Source organism: Triturus cristatus, chromosome 12 (genome assembly GCF_964204655.1).
Source record: "Triturus cristatus chromosome 12, aTriCri1.1, whole genome shotgun sequence".
In the NCBI taxonomy this organism is placed as follows: Eukaryota; Metazoa; Chordata; class Amphibia; order Caudata; family Salamandridae; genus Triturus; species Triturus cristatus.
In genome coordinates this window covers 94,620,364-94,641,137 of record NC_140595.1, presented here as the reverse complement: position 1 = coordinate 94,641,137, position 20,774 = coordinate 94,620,364, and the positions used below count along the sequence as shown (strand labels likewise).

The following is a 20,774-nucleotide window of genomic DNA, read 5'->3' as shown; positions in this document are numbered from 1 at the left end:
AATTCACCACGATGATGGAATGATGACCTTGTTTATGGTTTTGTTCACTAATAGGTCCTTTCATGGAGCAATATTCCCGGAATGAGGAATGGACAATGACAGCTCTTAAAGCGAGATCTTGGGGTAAGTTCTACAGGGACCTACATTATGATTTTATCAGCTTTGCATTGCCCATAGGCTATTGGAGGAGGAGGAGTGGCAACTGTTTTGAACAGCCCCTCAAACATTCTGAGTGGTAGAGGAGAAGCTGGTTTGATTAGGTTAGGACACTGAATAATGGACCACTCAATTTTCTGTTTGCTTCCATATGCCCATCCTCCATGGACAGAGTGCTTCCCCCACCGCGGCCCAACTCAGTTGTCCTTGCTTCACCATCTCTGCCTGTTGTCCTTGTACTTTCCCGTTTTTAGGTCTCGCCTGAGCCAGCGCTTTAGCGCTGCTCTCGCGAGAGCTTTTGTAAAAGGGGGATCTGGAAGTGCAAACTAGTGCTTTTCAGGCCTCCAAATACAGTGCATGTGCGCCGGGCGCGCGCACCATTTGGCAGCCTGAAAAGCACTGCCTGATCACTTTCGCGGCCGCTTTGATGTCCTCAGTGAGCCGGGCGGCCACTGAGGACATCAAAGCGGCCGCGAAAGTGCACACCATTTGCCACCCCCTTCCTGCTTGTTTTAGTTATAAACTAAACTTTCACGTTTCCACGACGATGTGTGAGCCAATAACTTGCCAACACAATTCAATACCGCGACGCACTGCAACCTCAGTCAACAATAGATCACCACAGTAACACAACACAGTGCACAAACACCATCACAAAGGGAGGCACAAGACCAAACAACACCGTCCGTAACATAAAATACCGTCACACAAAGAAAAACACCACTATTAACAAACATTAGCATAGCCAATGGCAGGCAGGCTTACCCCATGGGTATTTTTTTTTTTAGTTGCAAGCATATGCAATTGGCACTTAAACATAGCCACCATACTTTTGTAGATTATATTTTAAATGACCAAAACATTCATGGATGCAGCTTTTCTTTTTAAATAGTGACAAAAATTATTCCAATCGCGCCAGGCGGGTACTCGCAAGCATGCGTGCTATTTCTCAATACACTGTCCCTTCTTACAGGCACCCATATATCCCCCAGCAGTGCACACAGCCCAATGCAGGCAAAGGGTGAGTTTAGCACACAACAGTGGACATTTTCCAGAGTGAGCCCGGAGGCACCACTCTGACACGAGGTCGTATTATTATTTTTTAGGAGTGAGATTACGTGATTCGTCCGGATGTTGATCCTAAACCCGGGCTCAAACGTTGTTCTCCAGTTCCTAAGTGGGATGTTTTGGCTGCAAAGGTACATACTCTCCGTTGCACCGCTCTTTTGTATAAGCAGCTGCAGAGGGTAGATTTTCACCAAAAGATATGAACGCGCTGCTCAGAAATTAAATAGAGTGAATAAGAATAAATAGAATTAACTGGTGTATTTCTCGGTTTGTCCACCGTTCGACATGTACCAGAGCTATTGAAACCGAAACCAATCAGTGGGTTGGTTGGTTCAGGTGCCCCCCCCTTCTGTTGTGTCTCTCAGCCCGGGCTGCTGGGGGCTCGGCAGGGCAGTGTCTGGAGTCTTGTCTCAGGCCGTCGTTCCCAGCTCCCCGTCTGTATGCGCTCCCCCTTTTCAAACATAACAAGCATTTACAATGCAATGGTCTCGGCATTGTTAAAGTTAGAGCTGTTGGCATTGCTCATGACATTCTTGTATGTTTTTGTTTTTAAAACATTTAAAGAAACTGCATTGTTATTTACAATGTCAATAGCTTAATCACTCTCCAATGCGAGACCTATTGCATTTGCACCCACACACACAGCCACACACACAGAGCCACCTACACACACAGAGCCACCTACACACACAGAGCCACTCACATAGAGCAACCTACACACAGTGCCTCCCACACACAGAGCCTCCCACACACACACAGAGCCTCCCACACACATACGCTACAGCCAGGGCTTTAAGAGGGCCGGGTCTCATCAGTGAAGAGCATCGGCAGTTTTTTAAATGGGGCCTCGAAACGGGTCTCTATCGGGCTCTATTTTGTGCCCTGGCACCAGCGGTCCGTTTTTTGTCTGTTTTGTGTCACAGCAGGCACATTGACGTGCGTGCTCACTTCTCTCTAGTGGAGAAATTAGCTTTAGCGTTGTATCCTTTAAAGATTTCCCTTCTCTTGAAACTCAGGAGCAGCAACATCATCGTGTTGTCGCCAGGGCTTAAAGTGGAAGCTTTTTCAATATTACATATAATAAGCCATAGTTGCTGCTTATTTATCTTATGCAACCAAACCACTGACAAAGCCAATAGTCCTTACTTGTTGTATCATATATCTGCATCAAGTGACAGAAACAGCAAAATACAAGCTGGGCGGCATACTATGCTAAGTACAGATTTTTAAATTTACGTGTTTAAGCCACGCCCTTAATTATATTTGCCACGCCCCTTTGAGCGACACCCCCCCCCCCCCCCCCGTTTTTCCATCCCACTTAGCCCTGGCTACAGCAATTCCGTTATGCAGTGAGAGCAACATAGCAAATGGATTACAACTTACAAGCATCTCTCCCGCCACCTCCGAATGTCTCCCGACCACGGTATTCTTCCACTCCCTTCGCTTCCCGCCTTACTGCCCCAACGCCCGGTGTCTGTCCACACCTTCTACCCAAATCCTGAGTTGTAATTTTTTCGGAAAGTCATAAGGTTGAGGCGCGCAGAATGGACAGAGTCACCGGTATGAGTGGTAAAATCAATGTACGGGGAAAGGTGCATTGGACGATGCAATGATGGTCCCAGCAAAGGTGGCGGGGGGGGGGGGGGGGGGGTTACAAAAATAAATACCAAAATGTAAACTGCTGTGACAACCATCCTGGGTGGAGGGAGTCTGAGGATAAAGCGACAGTAGTGGGTGAGTAGGGGTCGTATACAAACTTTTTTGAACTGCGTACAATATTCCAATTAAAGTGGAGGGGGATGATGAACCTCGACTTGAGCGGTTTCACAAAGCCCACTCCGTCCCGCCAAAATTTCAAACCGTGGGCGGATCTCTGTCATCGCGAACCCCCCGCCTCCGTCTAATAGGGGCCCTCATTCTTGGTGCAATTAAAAGTAACCGTAGTGGGGCATTTCGTCTCTGTTCGTGCGCTCTTTTCGGCGGTAGTTTTCTTCCTGGTTTGGTGGCACGCGGCGCCCAGACAGACAAAAAAAACCCCGCCTGCCAGCAGAAGGATCCGACGTGTCCGCGGAATCCGCCGCCCCCACCGCTGACAGCCATGCACATGGCTTTCTCGGCTCCACTTCCGAGAAAGCACAATCTAGGCACACGATGTAAGGAGGAAATAAAAGTCTACACGTCTACAGTGTGCTGTACCGGAAGAAACAGATGCACAGACAGCGTAAATGGAATCCAGTAGGGGAACCCCCCTAAGAGAGGCGGCCTACACCTCCCCTTTAAGTAAGAACGTCACAGATCACGGCACACGATAGGGTGTCACACTGCAAATAGAACATTTGTTGTCTTTAGAACGTGTAGTTAGTTGTACTTTTCTTCATGCCTTCCGGCGTTTAGATCGCCCGTTATGTATATACCTTTAGATCTCACGCTTGCTGTGTACACTGCCATTGGGACATACAGTTCCGCACATTTAGAACGTCTAAATCACTTTGCTGCTTTTAGAACAATAGGGAATCGCCCTGAACACCGCTCCGCCTTTCTCCGAGGCAAAGCAGAAATGCCTCGGAGAAACGCAGTGGCGTTTTCGGATTCGGGCGTGTTTTTCTTTTCTCTCCTCTTGCCATTGGCTGGAGGAGAGAAAAACACGCCCTGAGAAAACCTCGCAAAAAAAACTCCCCCGAATCCGAAAAGGACGGGGCCTGTTCGGAGAGACAAAGCCTCTTCTCCAATGGCTGGCCAGCATTTAAGAGGCCAGCCAATGGAGAAGAGGAGAGAAGAGGGGCAGGTTCAAGCCCCTCTTCTCCAAAACATTAATTCTTCGGACTTCCGGTTCTGCCTTCGGCAGACCGGATGGCCCAGAGACCTAAAAAGCTTCGTGTCCAAATTTAAATACTTAAAACCCAAAGAATTAGTGAAAACAAACACTTTCCTTTCATATCTGCATATCGTATGTTACAAAAATAGATTAAAACATTGTTTAAAACAGTATTTGTGTGCCTCTTCACGTATGCAATAACAGTTTTCGGTAAGGCACTGACAAACATCTGCGGTGCCTTAGGGGAGGCATAGACAGACGGGGAGGCACCGACATACAGGTAGCATCTGTATTTATAAGCATCTATTTTACAAGGGGAGGCACAAACCATGGGGGAGCATACCTTTGATAACCGTTATCTAAGCTTAGTTTTTTTTTCTGGTTCTAGTACCCCCTGGGCCCCCACTCTACCTATTCCTTTGCTGTAGTGTGAGGATGCATTTCATAAACAAGCATTTGCAATGCAATAGGTCTCGCATTTACGCGAGTTTAAGCTATTGACATTGTAAATGACAATGCCTTTTATTTAGGTTTTAAAAACAAATATAAAAGGCATTGTTATTTGCAATGTCAATAGCTCAATCTCGCGTAAATGCGAGACCTGTTGCATTGCAAATGCTTGTTGTCTTTTACTGGTCTTTTCACCCTCCACTCTAATCCTTCTCTCCCACCCTTACTTCGTGTTGCCTCGTTCACCACCCGCTTCACACATCCAACCTACTTACCCATCTGTTTTTTTTTATAACAAGGGCAATAGCAGTATATCAACAAAGTGCATTTGGTGGCAACATTATATTATTACATTTCGGATGGATCTATAAAAATATATATGTAGGCGCACACATTTATTTTGAGTTGCTGCACACCTACAAAATGAAGCGATGGCCATTTCATACCACTTATTTGCGTTATTTTCAGACACACTTCTGTACAGGACGGCTAAAAGTAATTGCTAACGGGTCTAATAGGCGAGACCTGTTGGCTTTCCAAATGCTTGTTTTTAATAGGAAACCTCAAATGCACCGACCACCGGAAAATTCTTACAGCCTTACTCCATGTGTTGCGGTAGTGGCAGATGTAAAAAATTGCATGGTTGACATAAATTTGTGCTCGGTATTGGATCGATTTTTACACCCAATAACTTTTGAAATTTAAAAAAGGAAGTTCCGTGCCAAAACGGACTGTGGGCGTTTTTGTGCTTGGTACTACATTACTGCACTGTTTTACAACGCAAATTCCTCTGGGTGGGACCGGAAATAAATTGCCACTTCAAAACGCTTGAGTGAGGGAGCCTTTAATGCAATAAATTCTTGATCAGCAGTATTTAGAGGTAGGCAAAAAAGCAAGGCTCAAGCCTAGCTTGAACCGACTGCCTGCCTCTGGCTAGGCCCGTGTCACATGGGGACTGGTGAGCCAAAAAAAAAAATAATAGAGCAGAGCCAAAATGGAGGCGTGCCAAGCATTTACTGAACGTAATTTAGGTCATGAAATGAAGCCGAAGCTTTGTCCTTTGGAAGTAAAAGTGAGGGAGTCGGAGACATTCATCCATTCGCCGAATTTCACAATGTTTATCCAGGATGCCTGGGCTCAAATCCCAGCTTCAAACTGTCATTCTAGTTAAACCCCTTTACTTCACTGTGCTAGTTTGACCGTCAGACTTTAAAGCTCTTGAAGTAATTCAGTTCTGGGAATAAGATTACAAAAAAAACTCATTTTGAATACTTTATATAACAATATGGCCCATGGGTAGAGTGCACATGAGAAACTGACATTTCTTGGTTTTGGTTCAGTCGTGGGAGTCAAGTTAAGGCATGGGAAGGGGTCCTTTTTAAGAACAATTAAAGTTAATAAATATCAATGCAGTGACGTCACGTATAAAGTGAAACAAAACATTCAATAGAAAAACACATTTCTAATATACCAAATGTATAGGAGATTTTTACATGATGCGTTTTCTATCATTGACATGTTAAACCTTAAAATGGCTCGGCTAGTGCTTTTCCTACTAGGGCCAAGCCAGACCTCTGCCAGGAACGAAAGCATGGAATGGGTGGCTACTCTGCGGACTTGATGTGAATGCTCCTGGGGCAGAAAGGGCGCGTGGGGCAGAATAAGGGCACGCAAGTGAACCTGTGCGTCTCTGGTGGGGTAAGGGTGAGACGCCGGGGTAGGGTTGAGAGGACGGGTGAGGTTAGATTCCACATCCCTCCACGAGCAGGTCGAGGCAGAGCACGGTGCGGTAGCACGTCCAGACATTCCTCAGGGCCCAGAGGCGGCATCTCCAGCGAGCGCCAAGCAGTGACGGAGCCGGCCGAACCTGGCATGGGGGGCGGCTCGAATTCCGTCCTCTGCACCCGTGCCAGGGCAAGGTGGCTGCAGGCCCGAGGCCGAACAGAGCGCCAATTCTCATTACTGGCTATTCCTGTAGCGCGGTGCATGCCAATTCCGAGGCCTCTCGGCGCCTCAGTCAGGCACACACTTGGACTATCCTATAGGACGCAACTGGTAATTTCCAGATAGGCGGATACCCCAGAAATGTCTGCAAGCGAGGGGCTGTCTTTTGCCTGTCACATGACAGAATCAACCCCAGCCCTTCCGTCCTCCGGCGTATTTCACACTACACCCAACTCTACCTCGGACCCTGGCCAGTATAGATCACGCACGGCAAGAAAGCACAACCAGTTTACGGTCTTCCATTCCAACAGCACTGACTCCGCCTTTTGTTCTTTCAAAGTTTATAAAAGGCCCAGTCAGTGAGTTTACTCGATCACGAAACCAGTTCCTTAAGCAGAAAGCAGCTGGTTTTCGCACTCTGCTGGGGTTGTGTTCCTACAGGAACCGTCAGTGTCAACCTGATTGTCAAAATGTCATTTTTCAACTCACATCCTCTTTCACGAGCACCGAACCACACCCTTAATCCCCCAATCCCTGGAGCCCAATGGGTGTGCAGTGAGTGGGGTGTACTGCCACACTCATTATTCACTCCTAGCTGAAGAAACAGGGCGTGTGGGTAAAGAGCCTCTCCCTGAACGCCAAGGACGTGTGCACGTTAGAGTGCACGATGAAAGGCGCACGCGCAACAGAGATGAAAGCAGGAGCTCCTACCTCCAGCTGCAAGCGCAGCACAAGTCTGATCACACCTCCTCCACGTCCACAAACCCCCTCTCAATCCTGCCCCGGCACGCCCCCCACCCTCCTTTCTCTCAAAACACCCCGGGGTGGTGGGACCGACCCAAAGCTGCATTCCAGATGAGAAGGATGTTTTCCAGCCACATCGTTTTCTGTGAACTTTAAATAGAATTCAGAAGTATTTTTTTTAAGTATGAGAAGGACGAACGGATTAATACATTGCTACTACATGAAGTTATGTCACACAAGCTTTAACGATGATTTCACGGGCATTCCCAACAGTGGCTCCATACAAAGCCCCAAAATAAATGTGAAACGAATAAAATACCACAATCTGAATGACATATATACAGAAAGAAAAGCAAACAAAATGGATAATATAGGCAGAGGACTCAAGGAAAAATGGAGTAAGTGTTGGCAAAAGCCAAGAGGCCTGGCAGTGGATGCCAAGCCTTTTGGCTTTGCCAGTGCTTGCTTTGTTTTGTAATGGCTTATGCAAAACCTTGGTAAGCTGCTGTGCTCTTGTCAATGTAATACATTTTTTTAAAGTTGGATAAAAGCTAAACTCTTTTTGGAACTCAAGAAGCACACACTGGTATAGTAGTCCTGGCACAGAAGGGATCAACTTTGCATGCTGCTTGTGAATGGACAGAATGCCATCACTGACAGCGACGTAAGCCAATGGCTGAAGTGGGCTGACCCTTTTCCCCATGCTACATGGTGTAGTCGGTGGAAGAAGAATGTGAATTACACAATACAATGTATTAAGAGGGCTGGGTAAAAACCCCAGTAGGTATATAGTACATATTAAAATTTTAACACAATCAAAAAGGTCTTGGCTAATGGCAAATTGCAAAAAGTATTACTGCCAAAACATTGAACGTATGCCTGAGTGCAGAGCAGCTGCTACACAAGGGCTCCCCAAATGCTGGGAAGACCTCCTGCAGCCCTTTCAGCTGTACAGGACACAGTCTCACTCATGACGTGCAAGTTGTAGCCAAGGTGAGTAAACACTCAACCAGACCTTTATCCGCGACACACAATTGATGGGAAAAGGATAAATATCAGGGAAACCTACCTATGGATTGATGAAGGGTTGGGGTTTATGAAGCAACTAAAAGGTTTCAAGCTGTGGAATTTCATTTGACCATCTAAAATGGAGGCTATATAGGAACCAGCAGGTATGCAAACATTTGAACACGTGTGCAGGGAACAAGAAATGAGCGTTATGGTTTCTTTTTTTAGATATCCCCAGATTCAGCATGCTTGTCAGATAGCCCCAGACATGAGTATGGGTCTGCTAGATTGTTCAAATATAGAACGGAGTTCTTTCTTATCCCTCGACAAAGAAAGCAGCCTCCCACATATTGAAAACCCTGATAAACACGTCCCCCGATAACCATGGCCATTTGTAAGCGGGATGGAAATGGAATAAAGATCCACGGGAGGCTTTAGAAAGGGAAGTGGCCAATGTGGACCCCAAGGTGGGGGCAATATGGCCAGCTTCAGAGGAGACCAATTTAAATTTTCAGAGTGCACAGGTGCAATTATTCAATAGAGCACCTTGAAATATTGGGAGCGACTTCATTTGTCTATGGATTAATTCCACAATGGGGCCTATTGTTCTCACTTTACCCAGAATAGGATATGTTGATGTTGTGGACTTAAAGTGCTAAATAAAATGGGTGTGTAAAGCAGGTCAGTATGTAAGAGGCATCATAACTTCTCTTCGGTTACAAGTCCCTTTCCTCCATTCACACCTTGACAGCATGCGTTGGCCTCTCGAGGCCAAGGTCTACTCACCGGCTGTTGTTTCTCTACGACACAGCAACCCAATTTGTGCCAAAAGTCACTCATGTCTCCGTCAGAAGTTTCCAGTTTGAGTCCACCCAGTCTTATTGTATTTTTAATAAATTAGGAAAATGGGCTTGATCAAAAAATGAAGATGGGTAAAGCAATGAAACTTCCACACCGGGGTCACTTCATGGTCAGTGAAGTAAAATGACGCTGCCTTGAAAGAAGTACAAAGTAATCCTTTTGATCCCTTCAGTTGAGTTACTCCTTTGGACAAACGCTATTCAATGGAAGCTGAAAAGAAGGGAAAAAAGAATGGAGAGTCAAACATATTTAAAATGTGTTGCAAGCATTTATTTTTATGTATCCTTTATCAACTGTTTGTGACATCAATGCTCTGTACAGTAAGCAGGTATCTACACTTCAACTGTTTGCTCCATTACATTCTGTGATTGGGTAAGTAAATGTCCTTGCGGTTAACTCATCTCTGTGGATAAAAAAATCCCGCCATCTTAAGCAAGTGCCATACTTTAGGTTATGACCAATGCTCTTAACTAAAACTATGATATTAAATTCGGAGAAGGAACACTTCAAATGACAATTTCCACTCGGATTGCAAACATTTAGAAGAGAGACTAAAGTTTTCTAAGCTGGACTCTAAAATGCAACATCGCAAATCACAATTGTTAAATAACTAGCAGAAATGTAATGGAAAGGAAAGGATAGCAAGAAATATACTATAATTTAGTGTGGTGAATTTGTTGGCCGTCTTCGAGTGATAAAACAATAATACACTATGCCCAATACTGTTTCAAGAGGACGGCTCAGGAAATACAATACTGGGCAACCATCTTGGAATAGTATTGTACGAAGTGTATACGAGCAGTAGCAGCACCCCCCTCCCCCCCCCCTTTCAGCACCTTGAGACCCTCACAGGTGAGTAGCGCGCTCTATAAATGTTTTGATTTATTGTACAGTACAGAAACAGGGTAATGAAAGATATCCTACTTTCTTTTTCCCCCCCAAGAATAGAGAGACAGATGGGGAGGAAACAGAGAAAGGGAGAGAAGGAGATAAAAGAGTAGATGACTGAGAGAATACAAATGAGCGAGAGAAGACCAGGGAGAGTGCTGGAGAAAACAAGGATTTGCAATGCAATAGGACTCACATTTACACAAGACCTATAGCATTGCATCATGGACAAAGGAGGGGGGGGGGGAGCACGGACAACAGAAGTGCAGGAGGGGGGAGAAAGTGGCAAGAAGGCACGGACAATGTAAATGCGGGGGGGCAAGAAGGCACTGACAAGGGGAGTGCGGGCAGGGGTGAGAAGGGAGGGAGTGGGGAGTAGGAGAACCTCATTAAAGAAAATAGTGCTCACAGTTTAAATAACACACACTAAGTAACACTCGATGTAAAGGGGTCAGTAGCCATGGAAGGATACAAATGACGTCATGGCCTTAATAAGAAGGGACTAAGAAGCCTATAAACGAATCCGAAGGCAGAATTTAGGAAGGGCAATGACAGAAGCCAATGAAACATATGAGCGGGTAAGTGGGCGGGGCTTCCCTCACGAACTGAACTACCACAGATGTTCTCTAGAGCAGCGCTTGCGCGCTGAATTTATGCTCGACCTAAAAATGGTGAAAGAGACAAAAGGGTAGCATAGAGAATGGGGAAAAGGACGCAAGTGGGAGACAGAAGAGTGAAGTGGGGCAGAGATTAATGAGTAGGGAAGGAGAAAAAGAGAAGGATATGTGAGTGGAGAGAGAAGTGTGGGAGTTAGTAAAGAGAAGGAAGAGGAAAAAAAGAGGGAAGATAAAGGAGGGGAAGATGAGAAGGGAGAAGACTGACAGGAGAGAGTTAGAGGTGAAGAGAAGAAGAGCTAGAAGGGATTACCTCTGCTCTTACTTGTAAGACAGGAGAGAATAATATCCTATCCTCCCACTCCAGTTTATAGCACAGGAACCATGTAACTCTACCCACTCTCCCTCCCTACAAGAACAAGTACTGGAAGACCTTCTACTCTCAGCAGCCTAATAAAGTGTAGAGAAACCAATTCTACACTAGCTTCCTCTCAACCAAGAAAAGACTGGGTTTTTACTGCCGAGTTAAGGACATGCACTAAAACCCACCATCAGGCTACCTCAACCATAGAAGAAAATGACTATAAAAAATAATTAACTATGGTTTCAGATCAGACTTTTGCAAAATAAAAAGGCTTAATTCTAATCAGTGAATTTCCAGAATACATCAAGTAGTTCTTGCAAGGAATACTTTAAAGAAAGGTGACATTATGAACAACTAGAATACACTACCAGTCAGAACTGGAGGGCGGCATCAAAACATGAATAAAAGACTGAAAATGATGTGCAGAGAGTGCTGAATCAGCAAACTGAATGACCTGCATTGTGTCAGTTTCAGGCAAACTACACTGTCTCCCAGTACCTTATGTACAAGAAATAACGAACTGCAAAATATTTGAATACTGGTTTGCACATGCTAAAGCAATGGATTTCTATATTAAATGGTTTATTAAATCAGAATTGCTTATACTGCAGCTAGCACTCGCAAATTACCATCAACTTGAAGCAGGTGGTAACCAGGTGCAAACTTATAATCAGCATTAGCATAGCCAATAGGCCTCGTCTTTTGGACCTTCTAAGTGTTTAACCATGCAGCACATTATCTTGGGTGCTGTACCGACAGGGATTGAAGAGCTATACAATTAATACATACTAGGTCATGCAGTGTGATTCAGGAATACATGGTTGCCTCAGGAAACGTTTATGGACAAATTCTAAGGCTTCTTAATGCACAGACCGTAAGACAAGTGCCTCGATGCAAGTCAATAGCACTATAACATTCTGTGTGCGACTGCATCACTTGAGTATTGAACAGCCTATGGAAAAAAAGCAGTAAAGTACTTTCCAATGGTCGTCACATTACTCCTCCACTAGGCCTCTATTTAACAGTCACCCTTCTCAAGAGTTTTCCACTAAAAACATGGCTTACACCATCTGTTTACCAGCAAGACCCCGGCCTCCCCCTCTGTTCCAGCCCCCAAAGCAACAACAAAACACTTCCATTTGACAGGTAGATGGGAAATAATGTATAAAGAGACTGTGTTGGCATCACAAGCTCTGCCCACCTAAAAACACAAAAATGAACCGGACATTGTGTAATGGTGTTAGCCCTCATGTAAAGCGCTCCGAAACCTTCGGGCCACTAGAGTTCACATTGTATAATGAAAAATGTCTCACAGTCCCTGGGGAGCTGCCGTGAATGTGCTTTGAAATTAGAGGTCTGAGAGGAGGAGGATGTGGACGACAGGAAGAAGCAGCAGGCGGGCATGCAGCTATGTGTGAGGGAGGAATGCTGCTCCCAAATGTTAGGTAGAGGGAAAATAATGAATGAACAGGGACAGTATGGACATCAATTAATCTCTGCGCACCTAAAAACAAAATAACTTTACCGTGTGTAATTTAACTGGTGCTTTTGTAAAGCGCGTCAATACCTTTGGGTCAGTCAAGTTTGCGCTCTATAAGAATACCCCCAAAAATGAATCCGACAGTGGTGTAACTAGCGCTCATGTAAAGAGCTTCAACACCTTTGGGTCGCTTGAGTTCACATTATATAAACATGCATCAGAGAAAATGTGACAGGAGTTGCCCAAGCCTTGCCCTGAACTGTGCTGCAAGGCTGGTCTGTTGAAAGTCCGGTGACAGAGGCTAGCTAAAGCAACAAAGCGGGAAGGGTTTGTGGGAAATCCTTGCACTTTGAAGTCAGAGAAAATTAAAGAGGCAATTTAGAAAACAGCGTCTGACATTTCACCTCGGTAATTGAATGGGGCAGGGAGATTAAGTTATGGGCATCAAAGCTGAACCACTGAAGACGGGCAAACAGAAAAAAAAAAATAGTCCCCCAAATCAACGCAATCACAGAGGCGTAATGTTAACAGTAATTGGGCGGTGCTCTGTGGGAGGAAACCAAACATAAAAAGAGGGACAAAGAGGAAGAATTAACCACCAGCAAGCAACCATTTTTGAACAACAATCGAAGGGACAGATAAAAAGACAATAGGCAGGCTGTAAGCTCACAGAGCGAATACAGCATGTCTGGAAGAGACCGTGCATATGCTGCCTGGGCTCGACCAACAAATGGGACCAGAACCCTTCAGTTTATTTTACAGTTGTAGCGTTATATGATATGGTAAAATGACACATTTGTGGGCTGGACTACAGAGGAGGAGAAGGACAGTTGAGGATTTTTAGGATCACAGTTACACTCTTTGACCAAACACAGGAGATTTATAGCAATTATAGCCTCTGCAGTAAGGTCATTTTAGAACTTATAAATGACTATGACACTTTATGAAGCCAGGCTATTCAAACTCATTCAGGTTCTGTACTCCTGGAACCTGTAAGCAACATGCAGCGGTCAGGGTATTGTGTTGTGGCAGGAGGAATATCTCAGAGTGCACCGCCCAATAATGTTTTTGAAGCCATATTTCTTAAAACCCTTGTATAGTATTCACTAATACTCAAAGCGAGCTTCAGGACACCATCATTGTTTTTTATTGAATTGCATAATTTCCACAAGTAACTGACAATATAGCTAGAACTCCAGTAGCGATATACCCACCACTGAACTTCTGTATCGGAACAGGAAAAGTATAATTTTCTGAATATTCAGATAGTATGCAAGTACGTCATTAGAATGTTGCATGTTGTCCAGGCATCACCCATTATTTGTATATTTTTCGCCACTGTTCCATTCACAACTGGTTAACACATGAATAGCTTGGAGGTGGAGGCTCATTAGATGTGCAACGTCTACATGACAGTTTATATGATGTAAAAAGAATTTACTTAAGTAACCCAATATTAATGTTTCGGGTGGCAGTGTACATCCAGTGTGACCATGGATAATGACTCCATGCCTAATTCCATGGTCAGCAAGGAAGGGAAGATGCAATACAGAAGACAGGCAAACCCCGTCTGTGAGTGAGTGTACATTTGGCTTTTAAAAAAAAACAACAAAAAAAACATTTCGGATGCATTCATTTAAGTGTAAGAGCATTACAGTATGCACAGTTCTAAAATAGTAGCATGCTGTGCTATGTTGCATAACCTTGCAGTCAGGAAGGGCCAACATATGCTGAAAGTGATGATTTACCACCCCACTGTAATTGTATCCGGCTATTGATGCAAATAGATCAATGGAAGGAAGAAGACTGTGCACACAAGTAACAAACAACTGTTTCTAAAGTAAGTCAGATAGTGTTTTATATATCTATGACAATATTTACAAACTTAATGCATTATTTAAAAACACATTTTTAACTGGTCTTCACAATACCAAAGAAGGGATAGTTTATAACACTATGTACAATTAACATTTATAAAGAAAATCTAAAAATGTTTTTTTTTTTTAACTTTAATTAAAATACACACAAAAACACAATAAAATTGACTGCCTAGGTCGGCCTTTCATTACAGTAGTCCTTTCTTTTGAACTTATAGTTGCTGCGCCCTGTACCTCTGCACTTTGTCTCGTTCTGTGCCTTAAATTACTATGCTCCTGCACACTACTTAGTAAAAAGGCCTCCTTACTTTCTTCATCCTGGTCTCCCTCTGCCCTTGAAACATGCGTAGTTTGCATTTCCTCCACTACATTAGTTATTCTTTGTAGACACTTTGCTCCATCTCGATTTACAAATTCACAGTGGGAGACAGAACACCAGAAGCAGTTGCCAGGCGACCCACGATCTCACAAAACCATGCAATTTCATTTCAAGGCGTCTGTGTTGTTGATTTAGGATCTCATCATATACGACTCCAAAGAGAGCAGTGACAGTCTGACCTAATGAACTTATTTCATGACGCACTGCCTCATGTTATTCACTGATGTTTTTAACCCATATGTTACGGCTCTTACTAGACCGGTAATGTTTTACCCATAAAACTCAACGCTTGCAATTGCTGTTTTTTGAACGAACAGCAAATATCTCTCGCTGTATGTGTTCGAATTGCGGAGCAGATGTTGATTCTGCCTGCCTATCCCGGATAACCTCAGATCTAGGTCTCATATATGCTCTATTCCTTGCTAAGAGTGTACAAGCACTCGTAAGCGTATGATCCTAGCCGAAAAAACTAATAGTCGGAGTAGGCTTTTGAATATCAATGTGCGTTACACAATTTCTTTCTACTCTGGAGAAAAGGGAAGATCTTGGTCACTACTAGATGGCAAAGCTATGCTTTGAGGTAGATTCTATAATTTCCTTCTTTGGATTTGCCAAGGGAACTGTTGAAGGACCACCATCAGTGCGACCTCTCTTTTGAACGTAATCTTAAATCACACTGTTTCGTGCTTCCTTATTTTATCAATATGCGATTTTTGACCCAAACAGTGTTTATACACTCTTCTACTCTTGTATTCTTACCCACATTTTTTGTTAGGCTCTGTTGCACTTTATGTTTGTCCAAAACGTTTGTCATTATTTGCAATGCACTGCCCAATCAGAATTTCCAGATCACTATCTGAGAATTTGTGTTTTCTCTCGTGTCTACCCTACTCTCGCAGTGGCTCCTGGATGGAACCCAAAAGTTCTCTTGCTCCAGCGATATGTGCGATCTCCAAAAAAAAGCCAATGATGTGCTCCAAGGAGGTTACTTCCTAGTTCACCAGGAACTGCCAACACAACATTTGCTAATGAACGATTACAAATTTTCAATGAGCAAATACAAATTCACAAAAAAGCGACCAGTACCGGTACAGAGAAGCAGATTTGGTTAAATGAGTTTGCGAAGCCTGCTGAATCACAAATAAAGAAATGGCATTAATGCTACATATGCTTTTGCTCTTCCGAAATTTTGATTTGTAAGTTGTCACAATTACCAAATCCCCCAAAAATTTGGCAGTAGATCTCGTCCTAAACTAACAAACCCTAGACAATTAGCCAAAAGTCGCAAAACTCAGTTTGTCCTTCTGAAATCTTCTAAACCGCAAACAGTAATAAAGCATCCACTGGAGAAGCATGGCTTTTGGAGATCAGAGGGCCTAGAATTAAGCCACTATTACTTTTATATACAAAAAAAAACAATTAAGGTTGGGGGACATTTTGTCAATTTTGGAGCCCAGAGAACCAAAATCTAATGCAGACTTACCATGCTCGGTAATCCTAAGCATATGTGAACAATGATCACTTATCAGCCAAAAGCTGGGAGCATTCATTAACAGGTTGATCACTCATTCAGTTCTAGATACAAAACCGGATACCTATCACAGACTTCCCAAATGTTCAATATTCTAAATAGCTTCCAGTATGAGCCAATAACTGCACTATTCCCCCAGCCATGCTACCACCTAGCTGCTGAACAGTTTCAGTATTTCATGATTTTATTAGTATACAAATACCGTAGTCACAAACGTGGAAATATTCAATAATACTGGACATATTTGAGTGGTGGACAACATGTTTATAAACGGTGCTCGGTCAAAGGCAAAGCATCACATCAACTTACAGGACAGCACGCTGGAAGAGACGAATCATGGAAGAGGGGCAGGGAGCGCCATCTGGGGTTATGGAGGATGTACATTTATCCAAAACATGTTCCCTCAGAGAAAAGGAGACATCGGCTGTTTGCCAAGACCCAACCCAGAGTCTTGGCCGAAGCTCTAACTGCAAGTCTTTTGCAAGGCTCAGTACCGACTCAAGCCTTGTCCTGCTGTTAAGCAAGACTCAACATGCGACTGAAACTCTTGAAGGAGAAATCAAAGTGAGCCAAGACGTGATGCAATGACAGCATGTACGCCATGCAGCCGTCTCTCCGAGTGAATGGGCTCAACAACGCCAAAACTCTGGCACAAAGTGATATTTTTCCATACTTTGAGCTCAAACATAGTCAGGGCTGCAAAGGCAAATAGCAGCACCTGGGTATCAGACCACAAACACACAAAAAAAGCTGGAATTGGAGACAGATTCTTCGGCAAGCTAAGGCCTCTCAGCCTCTTGTATTATTAAATGCACAGAATGATGTCAGATTTGAAATGGAAATTGAACAAGTCTCTACCTAGGTCATTCTTGTACGAGTTAGAGAAATAAGGTGTGGTGTGGCTTGCAATGCCCAAGAGCTGCCAAAATTGCTACCAATGTGAGAATGCCTGGTCTATTTTGGAAACAGATTTCCATAACAGTCAGTGTCTTCGAAAGGCTGATAGGTTTCAGGCACAGTGTCACAAGAGAGGCCGAAATGGTTTCCGAGTGGTCATTACGGTTGGGACAGCGTTTGTTAGCAGTCGATGTGGTACCTATTAGTACAGAGTTAGTAAACTTAAGTCTGCCCTAGAGACAGCTTTAGGTGTGCCAAAAGCCTCATATTTTCAAAAACAATATTGATAAAATTACAATCATACAAAATGGATATTGCTCCTAGTTGATCTGAAATAGCACCAATCGCCAAGAATGGATGAACGGTATGGATCAATGTGCCCTCATGGAGAGAGATGTACAGGGCTAGAGAGTGCCCCCCAAAACAAGACAATATGGGGGGCCCTGCCAAGAATATTACGCATAACATAATATGTGCCATTTCACCCATATTTGTCTATCAGTTAGAAAGACCTTACATACCTATTGCATAAGGAATGCAATGGGATGCCATGTCCCAGAGGACTTGTATAGAGTGTGTGTGTCTATATAATGCTCATTACTGTAGGTATTCTTACAATGGAGAGGTGGGTAAACACTGGTAAATCGCATGTTAAAGTTGCAGGATTCTGTCTTTTTAACCTCTAATCATATTTAGTGACCCATCTGCTTTTGGATATTTTTTCAGGGATGAAGACACTACACGGAGACGACGAAAAGTGTCTGGGAGTTTGTGGCAAATCTGAGGTGTATGTGGTCAGTTGCAACGCACTCAAGTTATAACTAGAAATATGGCTGTTAATGAAGTTGACTGCCCTAACATTTCTGAAAGGCCAAGTATTCCAGATCAAAAAAGGCTGATTTACACAACTGCAGTAGTTCATAAATACTTAAGAACAGGAAATGACCGTGTTGTCAGAAAATTGTATCCAAACTCTACGTGCACCCGTCAGGTACTGAATGAGTCATTCGATTTCCAAGTTACCCTTTTTTATGTCACATCGGCAGACCACTTTAAGCATACCTACTGTTTCCAATACAGAACATATACTTGAAGTGGCTTTGTTTCTGCCCCTTTGTCATGATTGGGTGGCATTGTTGCCCATCTCAGTTGTCTGCTTTTGATTTGACAGATTTTCTCCCTATCCTTTTGTCGCACCCAGAAGCATTTAAGTCTCAGTGTTCTGACTGAATTAGTTGCATCCTTCACTGCATAAATAAGTTTCTTTTTTTTTTTTATTGAACAATCAGTGGGATTCCATGCATTCCCTTGGTCTCTTTCATATTTCCAAGACGATTAACCATGCCTGTGCAGGTCTTGACTCATTGGATCACATTCAGGTGCCTCCAAGCACTGTCAAAGCCAAGAGTTTGTTCAGCCTTTTTAAGTCAGACCTTTTAGCTTTGCCAATGTTCAGTTTTTTCAGCAGAGATCTTAAAAAGTCTCATGTCAGGAACAAGTGTCTCAGCCACGCCTGTTCTTATAACTGTCTTAAGCTTTTATTTTCAGGTGCGACTACCTGATAAAGTCCAAGAGGTCCATTACAATGTCCGCCCGCCACCGCAACGACAAATGGGACCGCCCACAAGCGGTGCGGCGGTCCCAGCACGGCAATCAGGATGCGACCGCCACCCTGGCGGTCGCATCCCGCATTAACATTGTGGCGGGCGGTGCTGTAAGCAGCACCCGCTGCAATGTCAGTAATGCATGTTGTGCACTGGCATGCACAACGTGACAGGCACCGCGCGGTGCCTGCACCTTGTCCATGCCAATGTTGGGGGGTAAGTGCAGCCCCCCCACCCCTCTGAGGACCCACAACGGGCCCCGAAGCGAAATCTGCATACCTTTCCATGGCGGAGTCTCCGCCATGGAAAGACATTGTAAATGCAACATACCAATATGGATGGTGGTGCCTTTTCCGCCCGGTTGGGAATCCGACCGGCGGACGGTCTTTCCATCCGCCGCGGTGGCCCTCGCCATTCTAATATGGCATGGGGTGATACAGGGCCATCTGGCGGACGGGTCGCCACCGCCGGTGGCGACCCGCCCGCCATCCTAATGGGGGCCTTAGTTCTCTTTGTGGTTCCCAGTCACGTATGTCCATGTAAACCCGCTCCATCATAAGCAGTCTACCCAGGGAATTTGGTACCTACACTTTCTAAAAGAAGGAAAGGTTAATTTAAAATACAAAAAAATTACTTAACATTGCTAGGGGCGAGATCGGTCTTCTTGAAGGAAGAAAAAACTGCGGCGAACTAATTCATAGGAAGCAACAACTTTGTTTGCAACAGTTGGGCAATAAGGGCAGATGATGACGGACAAATGACAACAGAATCGTTTAACAGAATGGACTCTATTTGGACGCAAAAAGGTCAGGCATTGTTGACTGTCAATAATAAATAGGTCCAATAAAAACTTAGGAGAATATAGTTTTAGCTAAATAAGAGGATCGGTTCGTACATTAAATGGTAATTACACTGCACAATGATATCGTCAGGGCACAAAGAAAGAACTGTGTCTAGACAAACTTAAGAACGAGAATCAAGGAGACTGCTGAATAATTCGGACAGAAATTACATTTTTTCCCCCAAGTTTTAACCCCTTCGCCGTGGCAGGAATTCCGCCGCGGCGCTGGGGGGGGTTTGGGGGCAGCGCGGTGGCGCTGTGCTCGTGACGGAACCGCTCCGTCACGAGCCACGGTTGAGCTGTGCTCATGACGGAGTGGTTCCGTCACGTCTCCACCCACTGCGCTAATCGCCCGCACAGGCGGGGAATTAGCGCCGCGTGGGCGGAGCGGCCGCAGCATGACGGAACCACTCCGTCATGAGCACAGCGCAACCGTGGCTCATGACGGAGTGGTTCCGTCATGAGCAGGGAAGGGGGTTAAACGTTCGTTTTTAAAAATAAAATAAAAACAAGTGATATTTTGCTTTTACCATACATGTCCATGCTCCGTGCCAGGTCATATGATTTTGTGTGTTCCACTTGCTTCTGCAAACTTTTTTCGGGGCCTTTAAAGGATCTTCATTTTACATTTTCACTTTCATGTTCCACTTGCTTTTTTTGGGTCTGTCTTTCGATCATTTTTACCCAGTACAATCACAGAACTCGGTATACAGGAACATTGGTAGACCGTCTAAACGGCTGCTGCTTTGAAGGTCCGACAGAGCAAGGGTAGACGAAGCTGATGTTTTCAATAAGGCCCTTTCAAGGCCAATGAATAAAGGTTTCGCAGAATGGTGGACAGAAATTCCTGGCAAAGACAGAAGCTCTATAAACAGCGACCCGCCTGGGAAAAGGCGAAAAAAGCGGCTAAAAATACCGGAATGACGCTGCTGGAGTCGAACCCATCCATTTACTCACCGAGAGGAAAGACCAACAAAGGGTTTCTCAAGCAGTGATTCTGAGCACCAGGACAGGACGTCGATTATAAACAGAACTCGCACGGGATGGCGCGTGGCCGTGAGCCAATTCTTCCAGGAGGGACAGAGACAAAACCTCGCGATAGTTCAGGCGTCGCGCGCCAACGCATTGACCAATAGAAGTCTCAGTTTAGCTGGAGGCTTTCATCATCCCAGGCAAGATTAAAAATTGGACCACTGATGCAAGTAATAGTGATGTCTGTCATTATACGTTGCCAAATTAACACAGGGTTTAAA

At 44.3% G+C, this 20,774-nt stretch overlaps 1 protein-coding gene across 2 annotated transcripts in view; it reads right to left on the bottom strand.

Annotated features, from left to right (window-relative positions):
• The window catches only part of CDC42SE1 (CDC42 small effector 1), a 127,751-nt gene that overhangs the window by 77,937 nt on the left and 29,040 nt on the right, over positions 1-20,774 (bottom strand). For both annotated transcript variants that reach the window (XM_085638565.1, XM_085638566.1), the window contains exon 2: positions 8,972-9,256. In XM_085638565.1, coding sequence (XP_085494691.1) covers positions 8,972-9,025 — 54 coding nt within the window. In that variant the 5' untranslated portion in view covers positions 9,026-9,256. The remainder of the gene's footprint in view (positions 1-8,971; positions 9,257-20,774) is intronic.